Source organism: Nyctereutes procyonoides, unplaced genomic scaffold (assembly GCF_905146905.1).
Source record: "Nyctereutes procyonoides isolate TBG_1078 unplaced genomic scaffold, NYPRO_anot_genome, whole genome shotgun sequence".
NCBI lineage: Eukaryota > Metazoa > Chordata > Mammalia > Carnivora > Canidae > Nyctereutes > Nyctereutes procyonoides.
The window spans coordinates 28,679,054-28,703,450 of record NW_026575146.1 but is presented as its reverse complement, the minus strand read 5'-3'; the positions used below and the strand labels follow the sequence as shown (position 1 = coordinate 28,703,450).

Genomic DNA, 24,397 nt, shown 5'->3' with positions numbered 1-24,397 from the left:
AAAAAAAAAGGAATGAAGGAAGGAATTCTCTTAGAACCTTGAGATACTGTCTCAGAAACCGAGGGGGAAAGAATTTTAAGGAGGAGGAGGCTGTCAAAGTGTCAAATGTAACAAATTTACAGTAAGATAAAGACTGAAAAATATTCATTGCAAGATATGATATAAAGTTGCTACTGATCTTATAAGCAGTTTTAGTGGAACGAAAAAAGAGGAAAACCAAATTACCATAGTTTGAGGCATTTAGTTGAAGGCCAGGGATTGAGGCCAGAAAATACTCGTTGTAAGCTTTGTATAAATTATGTTATTATTTTAAAAACTTGTCTGAAAAAGGGAAAAGTGTGAATTATTCAGGAGAATAGCATGGCAAAGTAAAAAGAGAGGAAGATGTGACATCAGAAAAACTGAAGTTTAAATAATTTCTAATCTATCAGAGATATAGCAGCAACCATTTTAAAACTTTACAGGGTTAGAGTGTCAGTAAAAGGCATAATGTATGGAAAAATGCTAAAAACTAAGGCATGCACTCATTCTATTTTTAAAGACCTGAGACAAAAGGGATATGTATTATATATATATATATATTAAAAAAGTATAAAAGTATTTCATTTTATTTAATTACCTACTTCTGAGATCAAAACATTTCCTTTCCAATAGAGATCTTCTTGTTTGTTACTTGTTCACTTGTGTAATATTACCCCAGTGGTTCATGTAGTACCATTTTTAATTTTAAAACCTTGAGCTAAGTCCTTCTTTCTTAAAAACCATACTATTTTATACAGTTCAGCTAAGAATATAAATCCATAACATTATTGTTATGGAGTTTTTCTCTGTAACTATAAAGGGTGGAAGGATGTCCTGCAGGATAGGTAAACTCTATCTTGCACTTGTAGTTGGCAATGTTTTGCACAGAAGACTAGTTACAATTATTGGCACATGAAAGAATTTTGATTTGAGGTGAAGTTAGTCTGGGAAATGCTCTTAGAGTTTATCATATATATGAACACATTAGGGAAGTCTAATAGTAAAGAAACCAGCTGAGCCTTTTTTTACCCAATATTTTTCAAATGTATTCAACTATGATATCTTTTCTGTGATAGAATAGTGGTGTTCAGCTAAATGCACTGTGAGAAATTATGTCTTACACTTACTTAAAAGATTTGGTGATCCAGTAGAGCAAAGATAATAGAATTTTTTTTTAAATCATGTATTAAAAAAAGAAAAGAACAAAATGAGAAAGCCTGGAGATAATGTTCAGTTGTATCGCAATTAGAACAATAAAGATATGCTAACTCGTGTAATATATTTATACCCAGGCATTGTCTTCTCAAAATTTGATTTTATTTTTTTCCCCATAAATAAGATGACAGAAAGGTCTACGTAATTTTTGGAGGAAGAGGTGCTTATTCTCTTTCCGGATAAAAATTGTATTAAAAGTATGCTGATATGGAAAATTGAGTAATCGCTAGCAAGTGGCAGTGGTGATAAATACTTCATAAGTATCCCTATCAAGACTCATGTAAATCTATAAGGCAGCAAGTCAACCACCATTTCTAACACAAACTAATATTTTTTAAGTAGTCAACAGGTAGGGAGGGTTTATTACTCAAAGGAAACAATGAATCAAAAAAAAACTGTAATGATTTTTACTCTTTAGTTCAGGGACATTTATTAAATGCCTTCTAATTCCAATCTTGGAAAATGAAAACATAACTAATATTGGCAGAGCAATTAATTAATCAAGAGGAACTATTCACATACATATATAACATAATTTGATCTCATAATGATCTTGTGACTTAGGTTCCATTATTTTGTCTAAGTTACAGGCAAGGAAGCCAATATAAAGAGCAATGTTTCCCTGGCTTCTTTCAACAAAACAATGACCTCTTTCACACACTCAACTTGATTTCTAAGGCACGGAACAAAAAAGTCTTATAAGGTTGCAAATTGTCCTCTTTGACTTCAGGGTAACCTAAAATATAGTGTACCTTCCTCTTGCCAACATAGCCTTGATATAGTTTACTGCCAAATTCAGAACCTCAAGTATACTATTACCATCCTATTCTCAGAATAATTGAGATGATTGAGGGAGGGACGCAGGAGAGGGAGGTGGGTGGAGAATAACAATAACAAGAAAACCCACTTGGAACTGTGGCACTCTTATTTTGAATTGCCAGCCTACAGCAATGCTTAGACAACAATTCTAGATGATACTAATAACAAACAGGGGAGTAAGTATGTTCCTTAAGGTTGGTTTATTTCATATATTTCCACTCCTCAAACAGTTCCTGGCACATAACAAGAGCTCAGTGAATGTTTTTGAATCAACACACGAGTAGGAGTTTTCATTTTATATATTCAGATGGATCGGGAAGCCTGTTTCTTAATCTGCTAAATTGACCTTACGAGGTTTACTATATAAATGTTAAAGTATTTCATTTAAAATAGTTAGTATGGTTCTGGGCACAAAATAAACATTTAATATATTATCTATTAATTATACTAATAAGTATACAAGACAACAACTTTCCAGAATTAAAATTTGGGACAGTCATTTCAAAATCTGAGACATGATCATTGGCCATTTTGCTTACCAAAACAATTTTTTTGTTTGTTTGTTTTGTGGGCAAAAAAAGTATAAAACCTTTGTCATGCAAAAAGTATTTTTGTACTAGAATCTCTTTTTTTTTCCTATTTTTGATGGTGACTTGAGTACTTAAGTCTTGATTTAAAAAAAAAAATTCTCTCTTGTGGAGATTGGAGATGTAATATTTCTTGGTCAATTCAATCAATCAAGCATAGTCCCATTTGGAGTTTCTGAATCAGGGTATGACAGGTACAGTTTCCTTCAGCTGACACATGCTCTGTAAATCCTAGGGAAGTTCTCTCTATTAAGAGAAAAAAAAAAGAGAACAAGATAGTTTCATTTAAAATTGCTAAATTATACTAACATTAGTGTAAAGAGTTATTAGCTACTATTTAGATATGTCGTCTTCTTTAGAGATGTCTTCAATTGTATATATTTTAGAATCCTCCAAAAGTCAATTTTTTGTTTTCAGCCTTTCCCCAGAATGATTTTCTCCCCTCCGTAGTTTATGAGAATAAGAAAATACTCTTTATTTCCCCTTTTTTATAAAACTGTCACTGAAATCCTCCTTCCCAATTTCAACCCAATATAAAAACTAATTGAGGAAGGTGGTAATGAGATTCAAATTGAGATGTTCCAGGACAGCAAAAGCAATTCACTAGAGATGACTTTATAACTTGCCATAGAAGTTGATGGTCTGGCTCCTCTAAATTAAAAGAAAAACTCAGAAGTTTTTTAGACACTTGCCTATTAAGAAGTCAACACTAGTAGAAAGGTTTTTGTTTCCAGGCTAATTTGTGAGTTACTCTGACAAAATATTGTAAAATTTACAAGACCCAATTCCCCGATGTTAATGTATTGTTTAGCTTATTTCTTCTTTGCTATTCTAAAATATGATATTTTTATTAATTATTTGAACCTATTCTCAATCTCTTTTTTTTTCTTTCTCCTAGGACTAAACATCCTTGTATATTATTTGTAACACACAATATATCATCCAGTTTTCAAAACTATATTGTTAGATCAATTTTTTTTGATTTTTCAATTTAGTGGATCAATACAACATTCACACATGGGAATATTTCTCAAGCCTCTGATGAAGTGTTTCACACTTGTGAGATGCTTAAAGGAAGGTTGATATTTAATAATTGAATCATGTTCCAGGAGAAAAGTTTCAGTTGCCTCTTATGGACAAACATGAGGGATCTTTTCTTTTCTTTCATATGCTATCCCAATTTAGCACTCATAACACTAAACATGTTGAGAAAGAGATACAGTACTATTTATTTGAGCATTGAAGAAGATAAAAGAAATAGTATTAACTACCATCTCTTTTATTCTCATATTTCTGGTTTCAAAACAGAATATTCTCAAGTGCAGGAACTGAGATTGGTGTGACCAATAACAAGCATGGCAGAAATAATGGTTTCTTTGGAGCCATTCCTGACAACTTTAGACAAGTCCATCGAGGTTTAGACATTTTACTGAGCTTTCTTTCTCACAAAACCTCCATTCCTACCCTATGCTTTAACCAGTACCCTGACTTTTTAAATCAGGACTGAATCTCATTGGTAGGATTCAACGTGGTGGGAGCTCATTTCTTGTCTCATTTCTTTCCTAAGACCAACTTAAAGTATCAGGATGTGATCAGGTGGTGTTTATGGTAATAGAGTTTAGTAAATCTTAATAATTAAAACATGCTTGGGCAAGATGGTGCTAATCAATCGGAAATAATCAGGAATACATATTATATTCCAGGTCAAAACTGCTCAATAGTCACACCTAAACATGGCATAATTTTCTCCTTTTCATAGATAAAATAACCGTAACCAATACTAATGAGAAATTCCATACACAAACTTTGACATGTTTTATTTTCATATATCTCAAATGAGATAACCACAATACAAATTTGAAAAATTCCCTACGAAGAAAAAAAAAATGGAAGATTTCTGCCAGTGGTATATTTCAGTGAAGGGCCACAGAGTTAAAAAGAACTCTCTCTTTTTTGCAAGTCCTTTTCAAATATTTTAGCAGCTTCTTCAGTGAGTCATTGGTGGGAGTATGTTTAGTTGCATGCATTACTCAATAGAGTAACCCATTTATATAGAGTTGTCACTTGTTCATTAAAGACAATTATTGTTGACACCCTGAGACAATGCACAAGTGCTAAGAATACAAAGATGATAGTTGCATTGCTGTCCCTGCCTAGTGAATTTCACAATTTATTTGTGGAAGACAAATGAGTAAATAATTACAAAGTATTGCAAATAATTACAGTGTACAGAGATGATGGTTTTCATACGATGCTGAGAGTACAGATTAAGGGCATCTAACTCATCCTGGAAAGAGATCAGGAAAGGATTCCAGAGGGAGACAACAGCTGAGCTGAGACTTGACAAATGAGCATAGTATGATGAGAAGAGGCAAGAAGAGGGCAAAAGCATCCAGTGATATGATGGGGAATGTAAATGATATATTTGAATCTCTAATAGAGGCAGAAACTGAGAAGGAAATAAACAAGTGGAAGTACACTCCAGATATATTTAGAAAATGGAATCAACAGGGCTCTGTTAAGAGCTGAATAGGGATAGCAAAGCCTGAAGAATTTTGGATGAGTTCCAGCCTCCTGGTTAGAATTATAGATAGAATGTAGTATCATTTACCAATATAAGGAACATCTTTGGAATAGAAAAAAGTCTTTCTTTAGAATGTTTGTTATGTGGGTCAATAGTGGAATAAACCCATTTATCCCTATATCTTCTATTTTCTCCCAACTTTGCAAAGTATATGCATGATATCAGAATTGATATTCTCTCTCTGCCCATAAAGAGAGAGAATTACCTAGCATGGCATTTCAACCAAATCTACTTACTATGACTGTTGCTGGAATTAAATTTATCCATAAGAATTCAGCTTTTCAACTAATAGGTAAGTCTTATACGCTTATTCTTAAGAGTTTGAAGTGCTTGGCATGCCCTAAATGTTAGGTCATCGTTTGCTGAATGAATGATCAAATGATGAATAATCATGGTATGTTGTCAGTGTTATATTAACTTCTTGGTCAAAAATAAAAAGAGGTTTCAAAGTAATGGTTTTGATTAACTTCCCCTTTCTATTGGTTCTCTATTAACTTCCTCTAATCTCTCACACTGAATCATGGTGTAAGCAAAACATTTGCTACTAACAGTTTAATCAACATCACTTTAAATCCCTTTGAACATCAAGAAGCAGGACCCCAAGATACCCTCACTACTCATCTGAGGCAAAATATAAGATAACAGAGGGATTGTAAACAGAGCGGTCAAGGGTAGATGCTTGAATAACAAAAAAGTTTCCATGGAAATTTATTGTAGTACAGCCTTAAGAAACTGAACAAAATAATTGATACCTAGAAAATTGAGCACAGTGCAAATCCAATAAAGATGAATGTCACTGGGTTCATGTATCTAGGAGGCCATATTACCACAGATCTTAATACTGGGTAAACTATGAAGAACTTTCCAAACTCCATTTCAATATACTGCCAAATAATGCTGCTTTTAAAATTAAAGGACACCATGAAAAATATTTTTACTTCTTACCAACAGATTGCATTTCTATAACATAAAATAAAAATTCTTCCAAAGATTTAGTTCCAATTGTCAGAGGCAATTCTTGCTTACCAAGTCACTTTTTGGAGATTAAAGGTCAATTTTCAAAGCACCATTTGTGATTTATTTCCTTGATTTATAGCACCACATAAATGATGGTTTGTAAAATGATGGCATCATTTTACATTATTTTTACATTATATAGATAATTTTACATTAAATCTCTAAAAGAATATTTGTAAACATTATATAAATAAAAATATGATATTTTTTCAACCAAATAACATTATATAGTACATTTGATAAATGAGATCGCCTCTATCTATAAATTTGTCTACAGGTGAAAGAAGAAAAAAGAAAGTTTACTCAAATTCATATACACTTCAGAAAGCAATTCTTTTCAGTTTTACATTTTATATATGTAATGTTTATACTCCTATTTTAGTTTTGTTAATTAAAAGATTATAAAACCTCATAAAACATGTAGCTGAGTAATAATGACTTCTAGAAAAATGTAATAAGATTTCTGAACTGGTTTAAGCATCCCATAAAAGACCCTATATTTTCTTGCCTCCTCCAAATGGCTTGCTTATTCAATATATATGGTACAAAGTTTGGATATTAATCTTCAAGTCAATTTAAAAGGTAAAGTGGCTGTTTGATGTTTCTTTCTGGTGAAGATGTAAATCTACAGCAGAGCCAATTTCTTCTCTGTACTAAATAGCTGTGTACATAGATATATTATATCTGGAACACTCACTATAGTGTCTTAGAAACCAAGTTTGTGGGGCAGCCCTGATGGCTCAGCGGTTTAGCGCCACCTTCAGCCCAGGGCGTGATCCTGGAGACCCAGGATCAATCCCATGTCAGGCTCCCTGCATTGAACCTGCTTCTCCCTCTCCGGCTCTCTCTCTCTCTCTCTCTCTCTCTCTCTCATGAATAAATAAATAAAATATAAAAAAAGAAAAAGAAAAAGAAAACAAGTTTGTTCTTCTACCCTTAAACTCTAACATGCTTCGACAGCAGAAAATCTATCAGCAATTGAGCAAACAGATTTACCAAAGAGCAATAAGCCCAAAAGAAATCAATACTGAAACTTTTCAGGTTGATTATCTAAATTCTGTCTCCTTTGTAAATGATTTACTATTTTAATTTAAATTAATATTTAACATAATTATATCACTTTACCCCCATGAAATCTTAGAAACCATGTAATCTAACTTCCTCCATTTCTAATGTTTTTGTAAATGAAACACTGAGCAAATTAAATGGATGTTAAGGTTCCACAACAAATGAGTGTTTGAGTGAGAACCAAACTCAACCCTTAAGACCTCTTCTCTATTGCTTGTCCCTGTACACTACACATTAATATTCTCTGATTGTACCAGGTCAAGATTTTATTATTTTTTGTCAGACATTTTTTTGTCAGAAAAATTTTAAAATTTTCCTTAGTATATATAGATACAGACATGCTATGTATTATTTTATGTAATTTTAAACTGCTGTGATTTCTGTCATTCATGTGTCTAACATTTTAAAATATTTTTGACTCATTCTTTTTACTTTCTCTTTTATTCATTGAATATGACCATTTTTGTTTAAGTCAATGCATAGTAGAAGTAGAAATTGGGAAGATTACATTGACAATTCCATTTGTTTTTAATAAAATTCAAGAAATTTAGAAATTACAAAAATATAAAATCTATAATAAAAAATAAAAACCTAAAATTCCTATAAATAAAATAAACAAATATATGTATGTATATACTTGTTATATTGCTTCTTACTATTTGACACCTCTGATATGGAGCCAGTTGCCATCTTCATGAAAACATCAGAATTACAATGATTTGTTTTCCTCTGTAAAAATAAAAAAATCTTGTTATATAAATTTGATTTCATATCAATCACATCATTTATAGATCGCAATCACAAACATCTGAATAGAATATTACTGTCAACTATGTTGGAAAGTTGACACACTAGAATCAACATATCCATGTTCTGTATTAGCTTTGTCCATTTATGTCTTAGTGGATTGAAACCTTTCTCTTTGACTCTAATTATTTGCTGAAATATGATAAATACGACATATACAATTAGCTAGAACTCAAAATTGCAAAAAATAGCCATAGATTTTGTTAAATGAATGCTATTAACAAATATAGTCATGGTTATCAAACAGTGGCTTTCAAACTTCAAAATGTGTCTGATATACCTGAAGGGCACCCCAATTTATGATTCTAGAGGTCAAGCGGGGGGTCCAGCATATACATCCCTAATAAATTCCCAGATTACATTAATGTTTGAGAGTCATTGTCTTATAGAATTCTCCTCCAACAAACAATTGATATTGGCCTTGCACTTATTGCTAAGTGTAGACCTTAGGGAATATATAGCCTTTGAACATGTATAGATAGACACACACATGCACTTTATTCATTCATGTATCTTCAGATGTGTTTTCCTGTGAAGCTTCATCAGATTTTAAACTGGTATAATATCACCTCTTGACTGAATATATAAGATTATGAAACAGAATATAAAAGAGCTAAAGAACATGTGGGAATAACATCAGCAAGATGATGGTATAGAAATTTTTAGTGTCCATTCCCTCCCCAAAACATCAATTTGAAAGCTGTCTATACACAGAAAATACTTTCAGAAGAGCTAAGGATTCCAGGTGAGGGAATATAGCACCTAGGTGAAGCACAGAAAAACAATATGACATTGAGGAAGATGTCAATACAGATTCACATTATCCCTGCCCCATCTTCCATACTTGGGCAGCTTAGCAGAAAAAGATACTTTTCTTGAAAGGGGGGAAGAAGGAGAGTAAAGAGATCACCCAAATTCAATGCAGACCCCAGTGTTGGCCTGTGCCACCACCAGACTGACTCTCAAAGTCCTAGGTGACTCCCATGGTACTACGCTCCCACCCTACCCTAGCACTGACCAGCTCCCACAGCCTCAGAGCAGCAATCATAGCACAAGTTTCTTAGCAGGTTACCATGAATCTCCTGCTGGTCCGTCCTAGTACCAGCCACCTCCCACAGACCCCAGGATCAGAGCCGGCCCCAGTACCAGGCTGGCACCTGCAGCCTCAGGCTCTAAGCAAGCTCCCATAGACCAAGACTCCCAGCCTGATCCCAAGCTAGGTAAACCCCAATAGACCCAGGCTCCAACTGGGATCCTGTGAACCCAGGCTCCTGCCCTACCCCAGCACCAAGTCATCCTTCGTGGCTTTCTGAGGTCCTGGGCTTAGGAATGGCTCCCACAGACCTAGGTTCCTGTCCTGCCCCAGGACGAGGGCAGCTCACATGGTCCCCAGCCTCTAAGCTGGCTCCTCTGAAACCAGTCTGCCAAACTATCCCAATACTGGCCCAGCCCCTAAGACCCAGATGCCAGGTCCATCCCAGTGGTCCCTGGCATGTAGCCAGTATTATCCTGATAAATCCTGAGAAATATCCAAGATCAACTAAGGATCCTCCATGAAAAGAAAACTAGGTCAATATCATTGATGAATATAAATACAAAAATTCTCAACAAAATACTAGCAAATTTAATTCAACAGCACATTGAAAGGATTACACACCATGATGAAGTGGGGTTTATCCCTGGAATGCAAAATAGTTCAATATACACAAATAAATAAATGTGGTGCACTATATTAATAGAATGCAAAATGAAAATATGTAATTATCTCAATAGACACAGGAAAAGCATTTGAAAAAAATTCAACATCCTTTCATGATAAAATTTTTTTTTAAATTTTTTTCATTTTTTTCATGACAAAATCTATCAACAACTTGGATATACAAGGAATGTACCTCAACATAATAAAGTTTATATGTGAAAAATTTATAGCTAACATCCTCCTTATGGTACAAAGTGAAAACTTTCTTGCTAAGATTAGGAATAAGACAAGGATGCCCATTCTCATCAGTTATTTTTCAGCACAGTACCAGAAGTCCTAGCCAGAGCAATTAATTAAGAAAAAGAAATAAAAGGCATCCAAATCACGAGAAAAGTAAAATTATTTCTAGTAGCAGATATATATATTTATATAGAAATAGAAAAATCCTAAAGACTCCACTAAAAAACTCTTAGAACTAACAAACAAATTCTGTAAAGTTGCAGATAAAAAATAAACAGGCTGAAATCACTTGCATTTCTATATTCTAACAGTAAACTATCTGGAAAAGGGATAAAGAAAAAATTTCACTTGTGATAGCATAAAAAATAATAAAAATCCTTAGGAATAATTTTATCTAATGAGGTAGAGTATCTATACACTGAAAGTTATAAGACATTGATGGATGAAATTGAAGAAGTCACAAATATATGGAAAGATATCTCATGTACAGGGATTGGAAGAATTAATATTGTTAAAATGTTCATATTATCCAAAGCCATCTATAGACTTACTGAAATCCCACTCTAAATTCCAATGACACTTTTTACAAAAATAAAAAGCAATCCTAGAATTAATATAAAACCACAAAAGACCCTAAATAGCCCAAATCAATCCTGAGAACGAAGAAAGCTAGAGTCATCACATTTCCTGATTTGAAACTTTGTAACAAAGCTGTAGTAATTAAAACGGTATGGTACTGGCATAAAAGCAGAGAAGACACCAATGAAACAGAACCAAGAGTTTAGAAATAAACCCATGCATATCCAGTCCATTAATATTTGACAAGAAAGCCAAGAATTCTCAAGATGATGAGAAAGAATGATCTTTTCAATTAATGGTTCTGAGAAGACTGGATGTTCACATCCAAAAGAATTAAACTGAACCCCTGGCTTACACAATTCACAAAAATTAACTAGAAATACATTAAAGACAAAAATGCAAGACCCAAATATATAAATCTGCTAGAAGAAAAGGTAGGGAAAAAAATTCCTTGACATTGGTCTTGACAATGATTTTTTGCATATGATACCAAAAATACTAGTGACAAAAGCAAAAATAAATTAGTGAGATTACATCAAACTTAAAAGCTTATAAGCCTCAAAGGAAATAATCAACAAACGAAATGACAATCTATGGAATGGGGGGAAATAGTTGCAAACCATCCATCTAATAGTCACTATCCAAAATATATGAGGAACTACTACACTTTATACACTTCACTTCAGAGAACAAGCAGCCTTCCCGGGAGGACTTGTTCGCCCTGCCCCACCCCAGGGGGCTCCGCAGAATCGCCACAACAGTGGAGACTTGGCTGGCTCCTGCCTTGGAGCTCCTTGGGGGCCGTCAGGCCTAGATCCCCACCCTCGGGAATGCAGAGCCTTCTCCGCATGTGTGTGTGTAGCTGTGTCTGTATTTATATGTATGTCGCTCTTCAAGAAGCAACCTAGTTCATGGGGCAGCTGGACTTTGCATGTTAGAGTGAGCCCCCAAGCCCCTTGCCTGCCACCCCTCTCCCCAGGGCCCTGCCCCTCTCTCCTACCCCCTTGTCAGCCAGCCTCGCTGTTCCCTGCAGAGAAAAGAATTGTGGGGAACTCCAGGACTCTTCCCACCCATCCCCCAGTGCCTGCCTGCTGGGGCTGCCTGCATGCCTCCCCCAGAGCCCAGGGGTACCTCACACCCTTTCCCTTCCCCCTTTTAACAAAAGAGAAGAAAGAGTTCAAACCACACACACACACACACACACAAAGTTGGGAGATATTTATTTTCTTTAAACAAGGTCATAAATAACAAAGAAACAAAGTATGTCCCAGACTCTGGACCGTGCAGCAGGACAGGGATAGGAAGTTGTTGGGTGGAAAGGTGGAGGGGGCCACGCATCACCTAAGACAGTCACAGAAAAGATGGGCTGCAGGACACTGCCCCTTCCTGCCCTTGGAAATGGCGTGCCTAGGCAGCAGGGGGAGGCCGCAGCGCTGTGATGAGGCAGCTGGAAGACGGCAAAGATTGAGGATACTGGGGGCTGTCCTGTTTCTACGAAGAGTGACATGGAAACCACAAATGGCGAAGATAAGCTGTGAGTCTAGAAGAGGCAAGTGGGCACTCTGCACACCTCAGGGACCAAGTATGAAATGGTTAAATTTGATTTGTAAAAACAACGCCACAGGCTTTAGCCTATGGCTTTGTGCACGGGCTGTATTTAACCTGCTGCAAAAACCAATTAATCCAGTTTAAAAATGGTCAGAGAACATGAACAGATGTTTTTCTAGAGACATACAAATGTCCACCTGGTATATGAAAAGATGCTCATCATTACTAATTAGCAGTGATAACCACAGTGAGACATCACCTCATATCTACTAGAATGGTAATTGTCAAAAATACAGGAAGTAAGTGTTGGTGAGGATGTGAAGAAAAGGAAACTTTCATGCACTACTGATGGGAACGTAAATTGGGATAAAGTATGGAGGTAATTCAACGATTAAAAATAGAACTATTATATAATCCAGCAATCCTACACTTCCAGGTCTATACCTGAAGGAAATAAAATCACCATCTTAGAGAGATGTTTGCACCCCATATATGTTGCAGCATTACTCACAATAGCCAATATGTGGAAACAACCTAAATGTCCATCCGTCAATGAATAAGAAGATAAAGAAATAATGATATAGGGATCCCTGGGTGGCTCAGCAGTTAAGCGCCTGCCTTCAGCCCTGGGTGTGATCCTGAAGACCCGGGATCGAATGCCATGTCAGGCTCCCTGCATGGAGCCTACTTCTTCCTTGCCTGTGTCTCTGTCTCTCTCTCTTTTTCTCTCTCTCTCTCATGAATAAATAAATAAAATCTTTAAAAAAAAAAAAAGAAATAATGGCATATGTATACAATAGAATATTATTCATCCACAAAAAAGGAAGGAAATCTTGCCTTTGTGATTACATGGATGGATCTTGAAAGCCTGATGCTAAGTGAAATAAGTCAGACAGAGAAAGATAAATAATGTATGTTCTCACTTATATATGTAATATGAAGGAGCCAAATTCATACAAGTAAGAGAATAGAATGGCTATTGGGGCCACCACAAGCTGGGTGGCTTGAAATAACACAAATTTATTCTCTCATCATTCTAGAGATAGAAGTCCAAAATCAAGTTGTAGGAAGGGTCATGCGGGATCCCTGGGTGGCGCAGCGGTTTGGCTCCTGCCTTTGGCCCAGGGCGCGATCCTGGAGACCCCGGATCGAATCCCACATCGGGCTCCCGGTGCATGGAGCCTGCTGCTCTCTCTGCCTGTGTCTCTGCCTCTCTCTCTCTTTCTGTGTGACTATCATAAATAAATAAAAATTAAAAAAAAAAAAAGGAAGGGTCATGCTTTCCTTGAAGGTTTGGAGGATTATCTGTTCCATCCCTTTCCCTTAGCTTCTAGAATTGCCAGCAAACCTTGGTGTTCCTTGGCTTGTAGAAACATCATTCAAATTTCTGTTTCTGTCACAACATGGTATTATCCCTGTATGTTTTCACATTATCTTCTCTCTCTCTATGCATGTCCAATTCTGTGTCTCTTCTCCTCTTATAAGGATATCAGTCTTATTAGATTAGGACCCACCCTACCTAATGACCTCACCTTAATTATGTCTGAAAAAAAAACTTATTTCCAAATAAGGTCAATTGACAAGATACTGAGCCTTAGGACTTCAACATAACTTTTGGGGGAACACGATGAAATCTATAAGGCAGAGTGTAAAGAGAACAGCAGAATAATATAGGCTGCAATTGAAATTGACTTGGAAATAAATATATATGGGAGAGGGCATGTAAAAACCAACTCTGAAACCCAGATATCATAATTAAACAGCTTTGTGGAAATAAATAGTCATTCAGTGTTTGTCACAACCTGATTGCAGGGATGAGTAGAACTGATTGGACTTAAAGTAACATTTCTCTTATTGGACTGTGCTTGGTATAGTGTAATTGGCTCATAGTGAGAGTAGAGGGTGGAAATCTGTCATATATTTAGGGTAGGGATTTTTTTTAAGATGTTATTTACTACATTATACTATTTTTTTCCTGTTGAGAACACATAAAACAAATGTACTCAGTTAACAGTACCAGGAATTGCTATACAAGGAATTCCCTGTAAAAACCTATTTTTGTCTTAAAACATTGTGAATTTTATAATTAATCGGGCTTTTTATCCTTGCCTGACTATTAGAAAGGTGGGTTTTCATGCCAAGTCCAAGGAAGTGTATAATAATTTTAGCATGCATTTTATGTTTTAATGTAATTCCTGAATTCATAAAATCAAAATCTCTGCATAAATGGTGAGATAGTGTATGTGTGGGAAGTAGAAAATTCAAAGTTATTAGGATGTCAGTTGCTCCCAAAGTGATCTATGGATTTAATGCAATTTCCATCAAATTCCAGCAAGTTATTTTGTGAATATTGACAAACTGATTCTAAAAGTTATGTGGAATGGGGAAAAAAATAAAAAAAACCTCACAGTAGCCAACACAATACTGAAGTAAAGATCAAACTTGGAAGACTGACACTTTTCCTGACCCCAAGTAATTTCCATGTGTGCCTATGCTGGTTAGTGCTCATCTGAAGATTTAAGAGGGCCTTCCACAAATCTCTAGAACTTTATCTCTTTTTCTCTCTTCTCTTCTCTGCAGCCTTACTTTACATGACTCTGACCTATGATCTCTAGCTATCTTGGCCTTTCCAGACTCCCAGTTCCATCTCGTCAATTCAATTCTGTTCCTTCATTAAGGCCTTATAATTCTATTAAGGCATTAAGCTGGAGCAATCATAGGACATATATCATTTGTTTCCCATCACTTAAAAATCACTATCCTTTGTTGTGTATACCCAATACCTTTAAAGCCAGTGTTTTACGGAGAAGGACAGTGTATGTTCTCATTCATTTGGGGAATATGAATAATAGTGAAAGGGAATATAAGGGAAGGGAGAAGAAATGTGTGAGAAATATCAGAAAGGGAGACAGAACATAAAGACTTCTAACTCTGGGAAATGAACTAGGGGTGGTGGAGGGGGAGGAGGGCGGGGGGTGGGGGTGAATGGGTGACGGGCACTGAGGGGTACACTTGACGGGATGAGCACTGGGTGTTATTCTGTATGTTGGTAAATTGAACACCAATAAAAATTAATTTATAAAAAAAAAGCCAGTGTTTTACATATTTTGTCTGTTTTCTATAGTTTTAAGTGTGAGGACTAATCAGAAGTCAAGTGAATGGGAATTTAAAACGGAAAAATGATCAATACAGTTAACTACATCTATTGGTGTTGGCAAAGGGGGGGCGGGGATTGATGACCAGAGAGACCTGATAAATGAAATGGTGGAAATAGAAACTAGATTTCAGTGAATTAATGATTAAATGGGAGTCAGGAAGTAGAAAAAGCAAGTAAAGATGACATTCCCAAGAAGCTGAGTTGAACAATGATAGGTACTGGATGATATTTATAAGGGAATACAGAATCAAAGGAAGCTGTTTTTGTTTACTGTTGAAATCTTTGTTGAGATAAAAAAAATAAAGAAAATTAAAACTGACTATGGGGAAGGCAGGGGCTGACAAACAATGACCTACAGACTGATCACCTTTATTTATTTTCTATAAATAAAGTTTTATTGGAACACAGCCATGTCCATTCATTTACATATTATTTATAGCTGTTTCTGTGTTACAACAGAGTTGAATAGTTGTGAAACAGATCAATGGCCTAAAGTAAAAATATATATACTATTTGATCTTTCATAGAAGGTTTGCCAACCCTTACACTATGAATCCAGTATGCAATAAAAACATATTTCTAGTCATCTGGAGTTTCAATTTCAGTAGCAATCTTTTTTTTTATTTTTTTATTTTTTTAATTTTTATTTATTTATGATAGTCCAGAGAGAGAAAGAGAGAGAGGCAGAGACATAGGCAGAGGGAGAAGCAGGCTCCATGCACCGGGAGCCTGATGTGGGATTCAATCCCGGGTCTCCAGGATCGCGCCCTGGGCCAAAGGCAGGCGCCAAACTGCTGCGCCACCCAGGGATCCCAGTAGCAATCATTTTTAATATATTACACCAGGCTAGATAAAATTTAATAATATTAATGGAAATGAAAATAATAGGTAATATTTTTTATCTTAAGTAATAAGAGATAGAAGAAATTTCTCAAAATTATGTGTTCTATCTTAATATTAGACTTAAAAGTTAATGTTGCACACAAGAGTTTGTGAGTAAATTATTTTTAATGGTGCAATAAAATTAAGCTAAGAGTTTTACCATTTAAAAACGATTTTTTTCAATTAGTGATTTTGTATAGACATTAAATTGCATATCCTGTAGAATTTAAATAAAGAACAATAGTTGTTTACTGTTTTATTTTAATTTTCAAATGTGTAATATTCTTTCATATTCAATGTCAATTCAGTCAATTTACTGACCCAGTCTTTAATAATTTTAAACTCTTTCTAGACAAAGAAGTCAAGCCTAAGCCTCCACGTATGTTTCTGTATGCCAATAAATAAATAAATAAAACAAATCTTAAATGCATGCTTTTACTCATCCCCTGATTTCATTGTTGAGTATTTTGCTTCAAATCAAGCTATTAGAATCATAACTATTTTGTGTAGACAATGTGCTTAATATCCTCATATTTCTAATGCCCTTTGTATTTCTAATATCCTCTGTGTTTCTGAAAACATGCTATGCTAAGATTTTTTTCCAACCTTTGTTCACTTAAGGCACAGACCAAAACCTTTCATTAACTTCTCATAAAAATTTTAGTTCACATTTTCATTTTAGCTCAAAATAATTCTTACTGTGATGGATAATAAGTAACCTTTATTTGCCTGTTTGTATCAACTTGCTGCATCCATAAAAAGAAGAAAATCAATATGGAAAATCTAAAAAAATAATATATAAAAGAAATATGCATGAATACAGAAAAAATTATCTTTGTATAATCATCATTATTAATGTTCACCTATATTTTTAGAGTCACAAGTAAAGAAAGAAGAGAAATCAGGTATGTATGTTTTATGTATAAATTCATACTTGCATTCCATATTTATAGCAAATAGCATATTACCTCTTTGCCAATGTTGTGTCCTGGTGCAAATATTACACAAAATGTTATCCTTTACCAAATTTTAAAATAGGACAAACATAATACATATTTATTTATACCACCTGTTCCTAGAAAAAATTCTACTTACAAAGGAGAAATTTCTGAGAAATGGATTTGGTTCAGAAGAAGCAATTGAGTTGACCTACAAAACCCTTATTTTACTGATTACTATAGGATGCAGATATCCTGTCCGGAAAACTGGTCCTTTCATTCTGGGTTTTTTTTTTTTTTTTTTTTTTTTGGAGCACCTGAGTGAAATGAACATTTCTAAGGCTTCCAGTATGCAACAGAAACTTTTTTTTAAAAGAACACACAGAAATCTGATTCTCAAAACAGTTAAATCTTTGGTTCATGTTTACTATTTGTGTTATAAAGCTGCTGTAATAAAATAAAATATCACAAATTGGATATCTTAGTCAGGCAGAAATTTATTCTCTCACAGTTCTAGAAGTCTGAAATCAAGGTGTCAGCAAGGCCATGATTCTTTTGAACCTGGAGGGAAGAACCCTTCCTTGCCTTTTTATTTTATTTTTTATTTTTTTATTGGAGTTCAATTTATCAACATATAGCATAACACCCAGTGCTCATCCCATCAAGTGCCCCCCTCAGTGCCCAGTCACCCAATCACCCCCACCCCCCACCCACTTCCCTTTCCATCACCCCTTGATCGTTTCCCAGAGTTAGGAGTCTCTCATGTCCTGTCTCCCTCTCAGATATTTCCCACTCATTTTCTCTCCTTTCCCCTTTATTCCCTTTCAGTATTTTTTATTTTTTATTTTTTCACTATTTTTTATGTTCCCCATATGAATGAGACCATATAATGTTTGTCCTTCTACAATTGACTTATTTCACTCAGCATAATACCTTCCAGTTCCATCCATATCAAAGTAAATGGTGGGTATTTGTCGTTCCAATGACTGAGTATAATCTCCCTCTTTGCAGATGACATGATACTGTACATAGAAAACCCAAAGACTCCACCCCAAGATTGCTAGAACTCGGGATCCCTGGGTGGCGCAGCGGTTTGGCGCCTGCCTTTGGCCCAGGGCGTGATCCTGGAGACTCGGGATCGAATCCCATATCGGGCTCCCAGTGCATGGAGCCTGCTTCTCCCTCTGCCTGTGTCTCTGCCTCTCTCTCTCTGTGACTATCATAAAAATAAAAATAAAATTAAAAAAAAAAAAAGATTGCTAGAACTCATACAGCAATTCGGCAGTGTGGCAGGGTGCAAAATCAGTGCCCAGAAATCAGTGGCATTTCTATACACTAACAATGAGACTGAAGAAAGAGAAATTAAGGAGTCAATCCCATTTACAATTGCACCCAAAAGCATACGATACCTAGGAATAAACCTAACCAAAGAGGTAAAGGATCTATACCCTAAAAACTATAGAACACTTCTGAAAGAAATTGAGGAAGACACAAAGAGATGAAAAAATATTCCATGCTCATGGATTGGAAGAATTAATATTGTGAAAATGTCAATGTTACCCAGGGCAATTTACACATTTAATGCAATCCCTATCAAAATACCATGGACTTTCTTCAGAGAATTCGAACAAATCATCTTAAGATTTGTGTGGAATCAGAAAAGACCTTGAATAGCCAGGGGAATATTGAAAAAGAAAACCAGAGCCGGGGGTATCACAATGCCAGATTTCAGGTTGTACTACAAAGCTGTGGTCGGTCATCAAGACAGTGTGGTACTGGCACAAAAACAGACACATAGATCAGTGGAACAGAGTAGAGAATCTTGAAGTGAACCCTCAGCTTTATGGTCAACTAATATTCGATAAAGGAGGAAAGACTATCCACTGGAAAAAAGACAGTCTCTTCAATAAATGGTGCTGGGAAAATTGGACATCCACATGCAGAAGAATGAAACTGGATGTGAGACAAGATTCCTTGCCTTTTCTGACCTCTGGTGTTTGCAAGCAATCCTTGGTGTTCCTTGGCTTGAAATTACATTGTTCCAATCTCAGCCTCTATCATCCCATGAACGTCTTCTTCCTTTGTGTCTTTATCTCTGTCTTTTCTCCTCTTCTTCTAAGAACACTAGTCATATTAGATTAAGGACCCAGCCTATTCCCATGTAACTACATCTAAATTAATTACACCTACAAAGACCATATTTCCAAATCAGATTACATTTTGGGGGTTGGGACTTCAGCCTATCTTTTGGGAGGACACAATTCAGCCCATAGAGTCCTATCCCCTGCACCCTCCATGCATCCAACATTTCATCAGTTCAAAGTCCCAAATCTCATTATCCTAAACATTTATGGAAATGCAGGGTATGATTCTTCTTGCAGAAAATTTCTCTCCATCTGCAAAATCAGAAAACAAATTATCTGCTTCCAAAATAAAACAGTGGGATAGACATTCCCATTTCAAAAGGGAAAAAAAAAAAGGAAACGAAGGCATTATGGGTCTCAAGTAAATCCAAAACATAGCAGGGAAAAATCCGTTAGATGTCAGGACCTGAGATTATCCTCTTTGGCCAAATACACTGTCTTCTGGATCTCGTATGGTGGGGAGTCTGCCTTTCTAGCCCACCTGGGTGGCAGCCCTGCTCTCTCTACCCAAGGAATTCCCATCAACCCAAGCTTCTGAATCTGTGACTCTGTTCTGAAAGTTGCTATTCCTTCATTTCATTCTCTCTCTATTTCTATCAGGCAGCATTTTTTTTATTTGGATAGAATTCTCAAATATATGATAAGTTCTGCATTCAATTCATGATGATCCATGCCATTGGACAAGGCAGTCCTCCACAGATCTTTCCTCATAACTACATTTCTAACCCTACCTTCTGCTGAGGTAGTAGGTTGGATCTGCAAGTTTGTCCAGCCACTCTCCTGGCCCTGCTCCATGGCACGCTGTCTCAATAAATTGAGAATTTTCCAAATCATCAAGTACTGATTCTTTTTGCTTAACAGTTCGCGCCACAACTAATCTTCCCTTTCACATTTTATTATAAGCAGCAAGGAGAAATCAGGCTGCACCTTCCACACTTTACTTGGAAATTTCTTTGGCTAGATATCCATGTTCTTCACTTACAGATCTACCTTCTGTTATTAAAACCCAAGTTCAGCTGCTCACTGCTTGAAAGCCAATATTCCAGAGACAAATGTTGGTTGCAAAGGAAAGGGTGCTTTATTCAAACGTCTGGCAACCTGGAGAGGTGGTAGACTAAGGTCTAAAGTCCATCTCACAGTTTCCCAGTTAAGAAGCAGGAGCTTTTAAAGGGGAAATTCAGGGGCACCTAGGTGGCTTTGTCAGTTAAGTGTCTGCCTTCAGTTCAGGTCGGTCCCAGGGTCCCAGGATGGAGCCCCAGGCGCAGGCTCTCTGCTCTGCAAGGAGTCTGCTTCTCCCCCTCACCCTCCTGCTGCCCCTCTCCCTCTGCTCCTCCCCACTGCTCGTACTTATTCTCTCTCTTAAGTAAGTAAATAACATCTTTTAAAAAAATAAAGGGGAAATTCAGGGTAGTAGATTACATACATATTGATGAAAAGGGTGGGGAGAGGGAAGCTGGAGCATGTGCATTGAGCAAATGTATATGTAACATCCATTTCATGTTCACTTTGGGATGGAGACTTAACACTAGAACAAGGCAAAATTTGGCCCCTGATTTCAGGAGGTTGTCTTAGGATGAGGAGAAGGGACTATGGGCATGCCCTGGGTGCTGGTATGACATGGATGGGGTCTTAAGCTTCTTATCTCAGGGAAGAATTCAGAGCTTTGCTTGTTCTTGGGTTGGAACAATATCAGTCGACCTTGAATCCAGACCTCTATGGAACCAGCTAGTGGATTTGTTAGTGGAGTCAAAAAGACATAGTAGCTAACTAGAAGGAAAATGTTCTCTGAAAAACAAGCTTTACTACTTCTGCCAGTTTCAACTTCATTGACCCTATGGGGCACGGTTTCACTACCACCCAACTGAGGAACACAATCCAGCCAAGTTCTCTGCCCTATATAACAAAAATCACCCCTGCAGGGTCCAATAGCATTTCCTTCTGAGACCTCCCCAGAAGCACACTTACCATTCCTATTTCCAGCAACATTTTGTTGATATATATATTTGATGAGGGTATACGTATTTTCTAAATTCTCAGAAGCTTTCTTTATAGCTCTTCTTAGTTCTTTCTAAGTCCCAGCAGAAAAGACTTTGTCAATAATTCTACCAGGATCCTTTTCAAGGAGATGGAGGGTCTTTTTTCTCTAGCAAGTATCTCAAAAATATTCCAGCCTCTACTCATCAGCCAAATCCAAAGCCACTTTCACATTTATATGTATTTGTTACAGCAGCACCCTATCTCCTGGTATCAAAATCTGTTCATTTCCCTGGGTAGCTGGAATAAAGTGCCACAAACTCGGTAGCTTAAAATAGCAAAAATTTACTCTCTCATAGTGTTAGAGGCTCAAAGTCTAAAGTCAAGATGTTAGCAAAGCCATGCTTCCTTTGAAACGCCTAGAGGAGAATCTTTCCTAGTTTCTTTTCACTTCTGGAGTTTCTGAGCAATTCTTGGTATTCCTTGGCTTATAGATCCATCCACTCCAAACTCTGTCTCCAACATCACATAGCCTTCTTCTCCCAGTGTGTCTCTATTGCTGTGTCTCTTTTCCTCTCCTTATCAGGACACCAGTCAGATTGGATTAATTAAGGACCCATCCTGCTTCAGTATGACCTTGTCTTATCTTAATGAATTACATCTGCAACAATCTGAGTTCCAAATAAGATCGCATTCTGAGGTATGGCAGGTTAGGACTTCAACATATCTTTTTGTGGGATGTGATTCAACCTGTAACACTATTTGTCTAAATTTTAAATCATAAAACTATTCAAATATTTCAAAGATACTCTTTCATTCCTGCCATCAAATAATTTATATTGACACTAAAACTATACTCCACAATAATCATCTTGAGAAAACAGAAAATCAACGTGAAATTAATTAGCAGTAGCAACAACTTAATGGCAGATAAGTATATTGCATGGTATTAACTACTGCATACTTAATAGTCCAGCACTAACAAACCAGCAGGAAACTGAAATAATTTTTAGTAAAATTCTGCCTTTTTAATTATGGTAAACAAAATAAAACATTTCCAGAAATGAGTTTGTGCTTTGGTTTATTTTTTCAGATTTTAAAATCTCTGCCTTTTGTTTTCCTTTTAGAGTCACAAGTTAAAAAAGAAGCAAAACCAGGTAAAAATATTTTTATTCTTAAATAGATACAGAGCTGATATTGCCTTCATTTTTAGAACTAAAAGAGCTTACCACCTGTCAACTGGAGATCTGCAGAGTCTCCCAGAGCCTCATTATTTTTCCTACTTTTTTGCTCAATATGGTTTTATGGGACTGGGTTAGCTGAGAACAGGGATATCCTGTAAGCGAGAACATCTAGAAGATGGCTTTAAATGGACCGCAGCAGACATTCTAGGTTTCAGAAGACATCTCTTGGAGTCCTTCAAACCCTAGGATGATCATATTTAATTTGTAGGATCATTTCCAAGGACATAGCAGAGTTATAAAATCACAGATTCATAGACTACTGGGGTTTGAAGAGAAAAATGACAAGAACTTATTAAGCATCTATTATGAGCTCAGAAACAGCACAGTATTTTTATTGCCATTATATCACTCCGAGAGACATGCAGCAGGACAATTACTATCCGTATTTCATGCCTGTGGAAATAGTTCAATAGACTCAATTCAGAAAATAAGTTATTTTTCCAAGATTTTCAAGCTAATACATTGGAGCTAGGATCCTGCCCATGTCTGACTTACTCAAAACTCCCACTAAGAGATTGTCCCAGACTAAGGATCATTTAATTAAGAGGTAACATTGATCTAAAATCAAGATGACCTTTCCAAGTTTACATTGCTATGTAGTGTTTGAGTCCTAGCTCTGGTACCAACTAGCTACTGGCCTGAGGCAAGTTAAAAAAAAAAAAACACACACACACACACACAACAAACCTCCAGCTCTAGGGAAGCTATTTCTTCACTAAAATATTACACAGCAGGATTCCTCAATATCAACACATTCAAGAATCCAAATTTAGTGGACATAGAATACTATCTTAGTCCTTTAATTCTCATCAAATTTACCTAGTAACTGACCATAAGCTTAAATCTGTTGTTTTATCAATAATATATTCTTAATGTATCAAGCCTTATAAATGCCTAAGTACTGTCTTTGTAAAATTTGTATTTATTTATTTTAAAGTTTTTTAAATTTATTTAAGAACTTTCTACATCCAGCATGGGGCTCAAACTCAAGACCCTGAAATCAAGAGTCTCACACTCTTTGGACTGAGCCAACCAGGTGCCCCCTAATTACTCTTATAATTTATTTTCTGACTGTATTTTTTTTTCAGCAGATGCATGTGACCAGATGGAAACATTTTGCATTTTCCTTATTTTCTTTTTTAAAACGGAAACCCAATACCATTTAAAACTTGTAGTTCAACCTACTGCCATTTAAAACTTTATGGGGCACCTGGATGGCTCAGTCAATTAAGCATCTGCCTCCAGCTCAGGTCATGATCTCGGCGTCCTGGGATCAAGCCCCACATTGGGGCTCCCTGCTCTGCTGGGAGCCTGCTTCTCCCTCTCCTACTCCCCCTTGCTTGGAGCTCTCTCTCTCTCTCTCTCTCTCTCTCTCTCTCTCTGTCAAATAAATGAATAAAATCTTTTAAACAAATAAAGAAGCAAACTTTTATTTACTATTGTAAAACACCACAATTTTGCAGGTAATTTAATTGATTCTGATTTTTTTTCATACATGAACATTTTCTTGTGAACTTCATCTGAAAAAAACTCAAATACATATATATATCTATTTCATCCCAAATGTTTATATAGAATTTTGACAAGAAAATGTTATTTTCAGTAATATATACTTGCTATCTATACTTTGGCATTTATGTTTTATTGCAGCCTATGTCTTGGAAGTCATAAGTACTCTAATGTAAATAAGAATTCTTGGTATATTGTTTCATGCAACCAAAATCTTTAAGTTTTTCACATAAATTAAAATTACATGAAAATCTAGAAACAGTTTTTCTCCATGGACACATTCGTTGAAATCTGTTATTCTCTGCATAACAAATCACTGGCCTATGAAATGGGAAAGAAAACCACCATATGTTGATTTATAAATC

The 24,397-nt window shown here is 36.0% G+C and overlaps 1 protein-coding gene across 7 annotated transcripts in view; it reads left to right on the top strand.

Moving 5' to 3' along the window:
* TRDN (triadin) overlaps positions 1–24,397 on the top strand; it is a 368,093-nt gene that overhangs the window by 302,430 nt on the left and 41,266 nt on the right. For all 7 annotated transcript variants that reach the window (XR_008662524.1, XM_055310519.1, XM_055310523.1 and 4 more), the window contains exons 25-27: positions 16,576–16,602; positions 17,099–17,128; positions 22,407–22,436. Coding sequence is in view for 6 of the 7 variants with exons in the window: in XM_055310519.1 (XP_055166494.1) it covers positions 16,576–16,602; positions 17,099–17,128; positions 22,407–22,436 (87 nt within the window). In the remaining variant the exon portion in view is untranslated. The remainder of the gene's footprint in view (positions 1–16,575; positions 16,603–17,098; positions 17,129–22,406; positions 22,437–24,397) is intronic.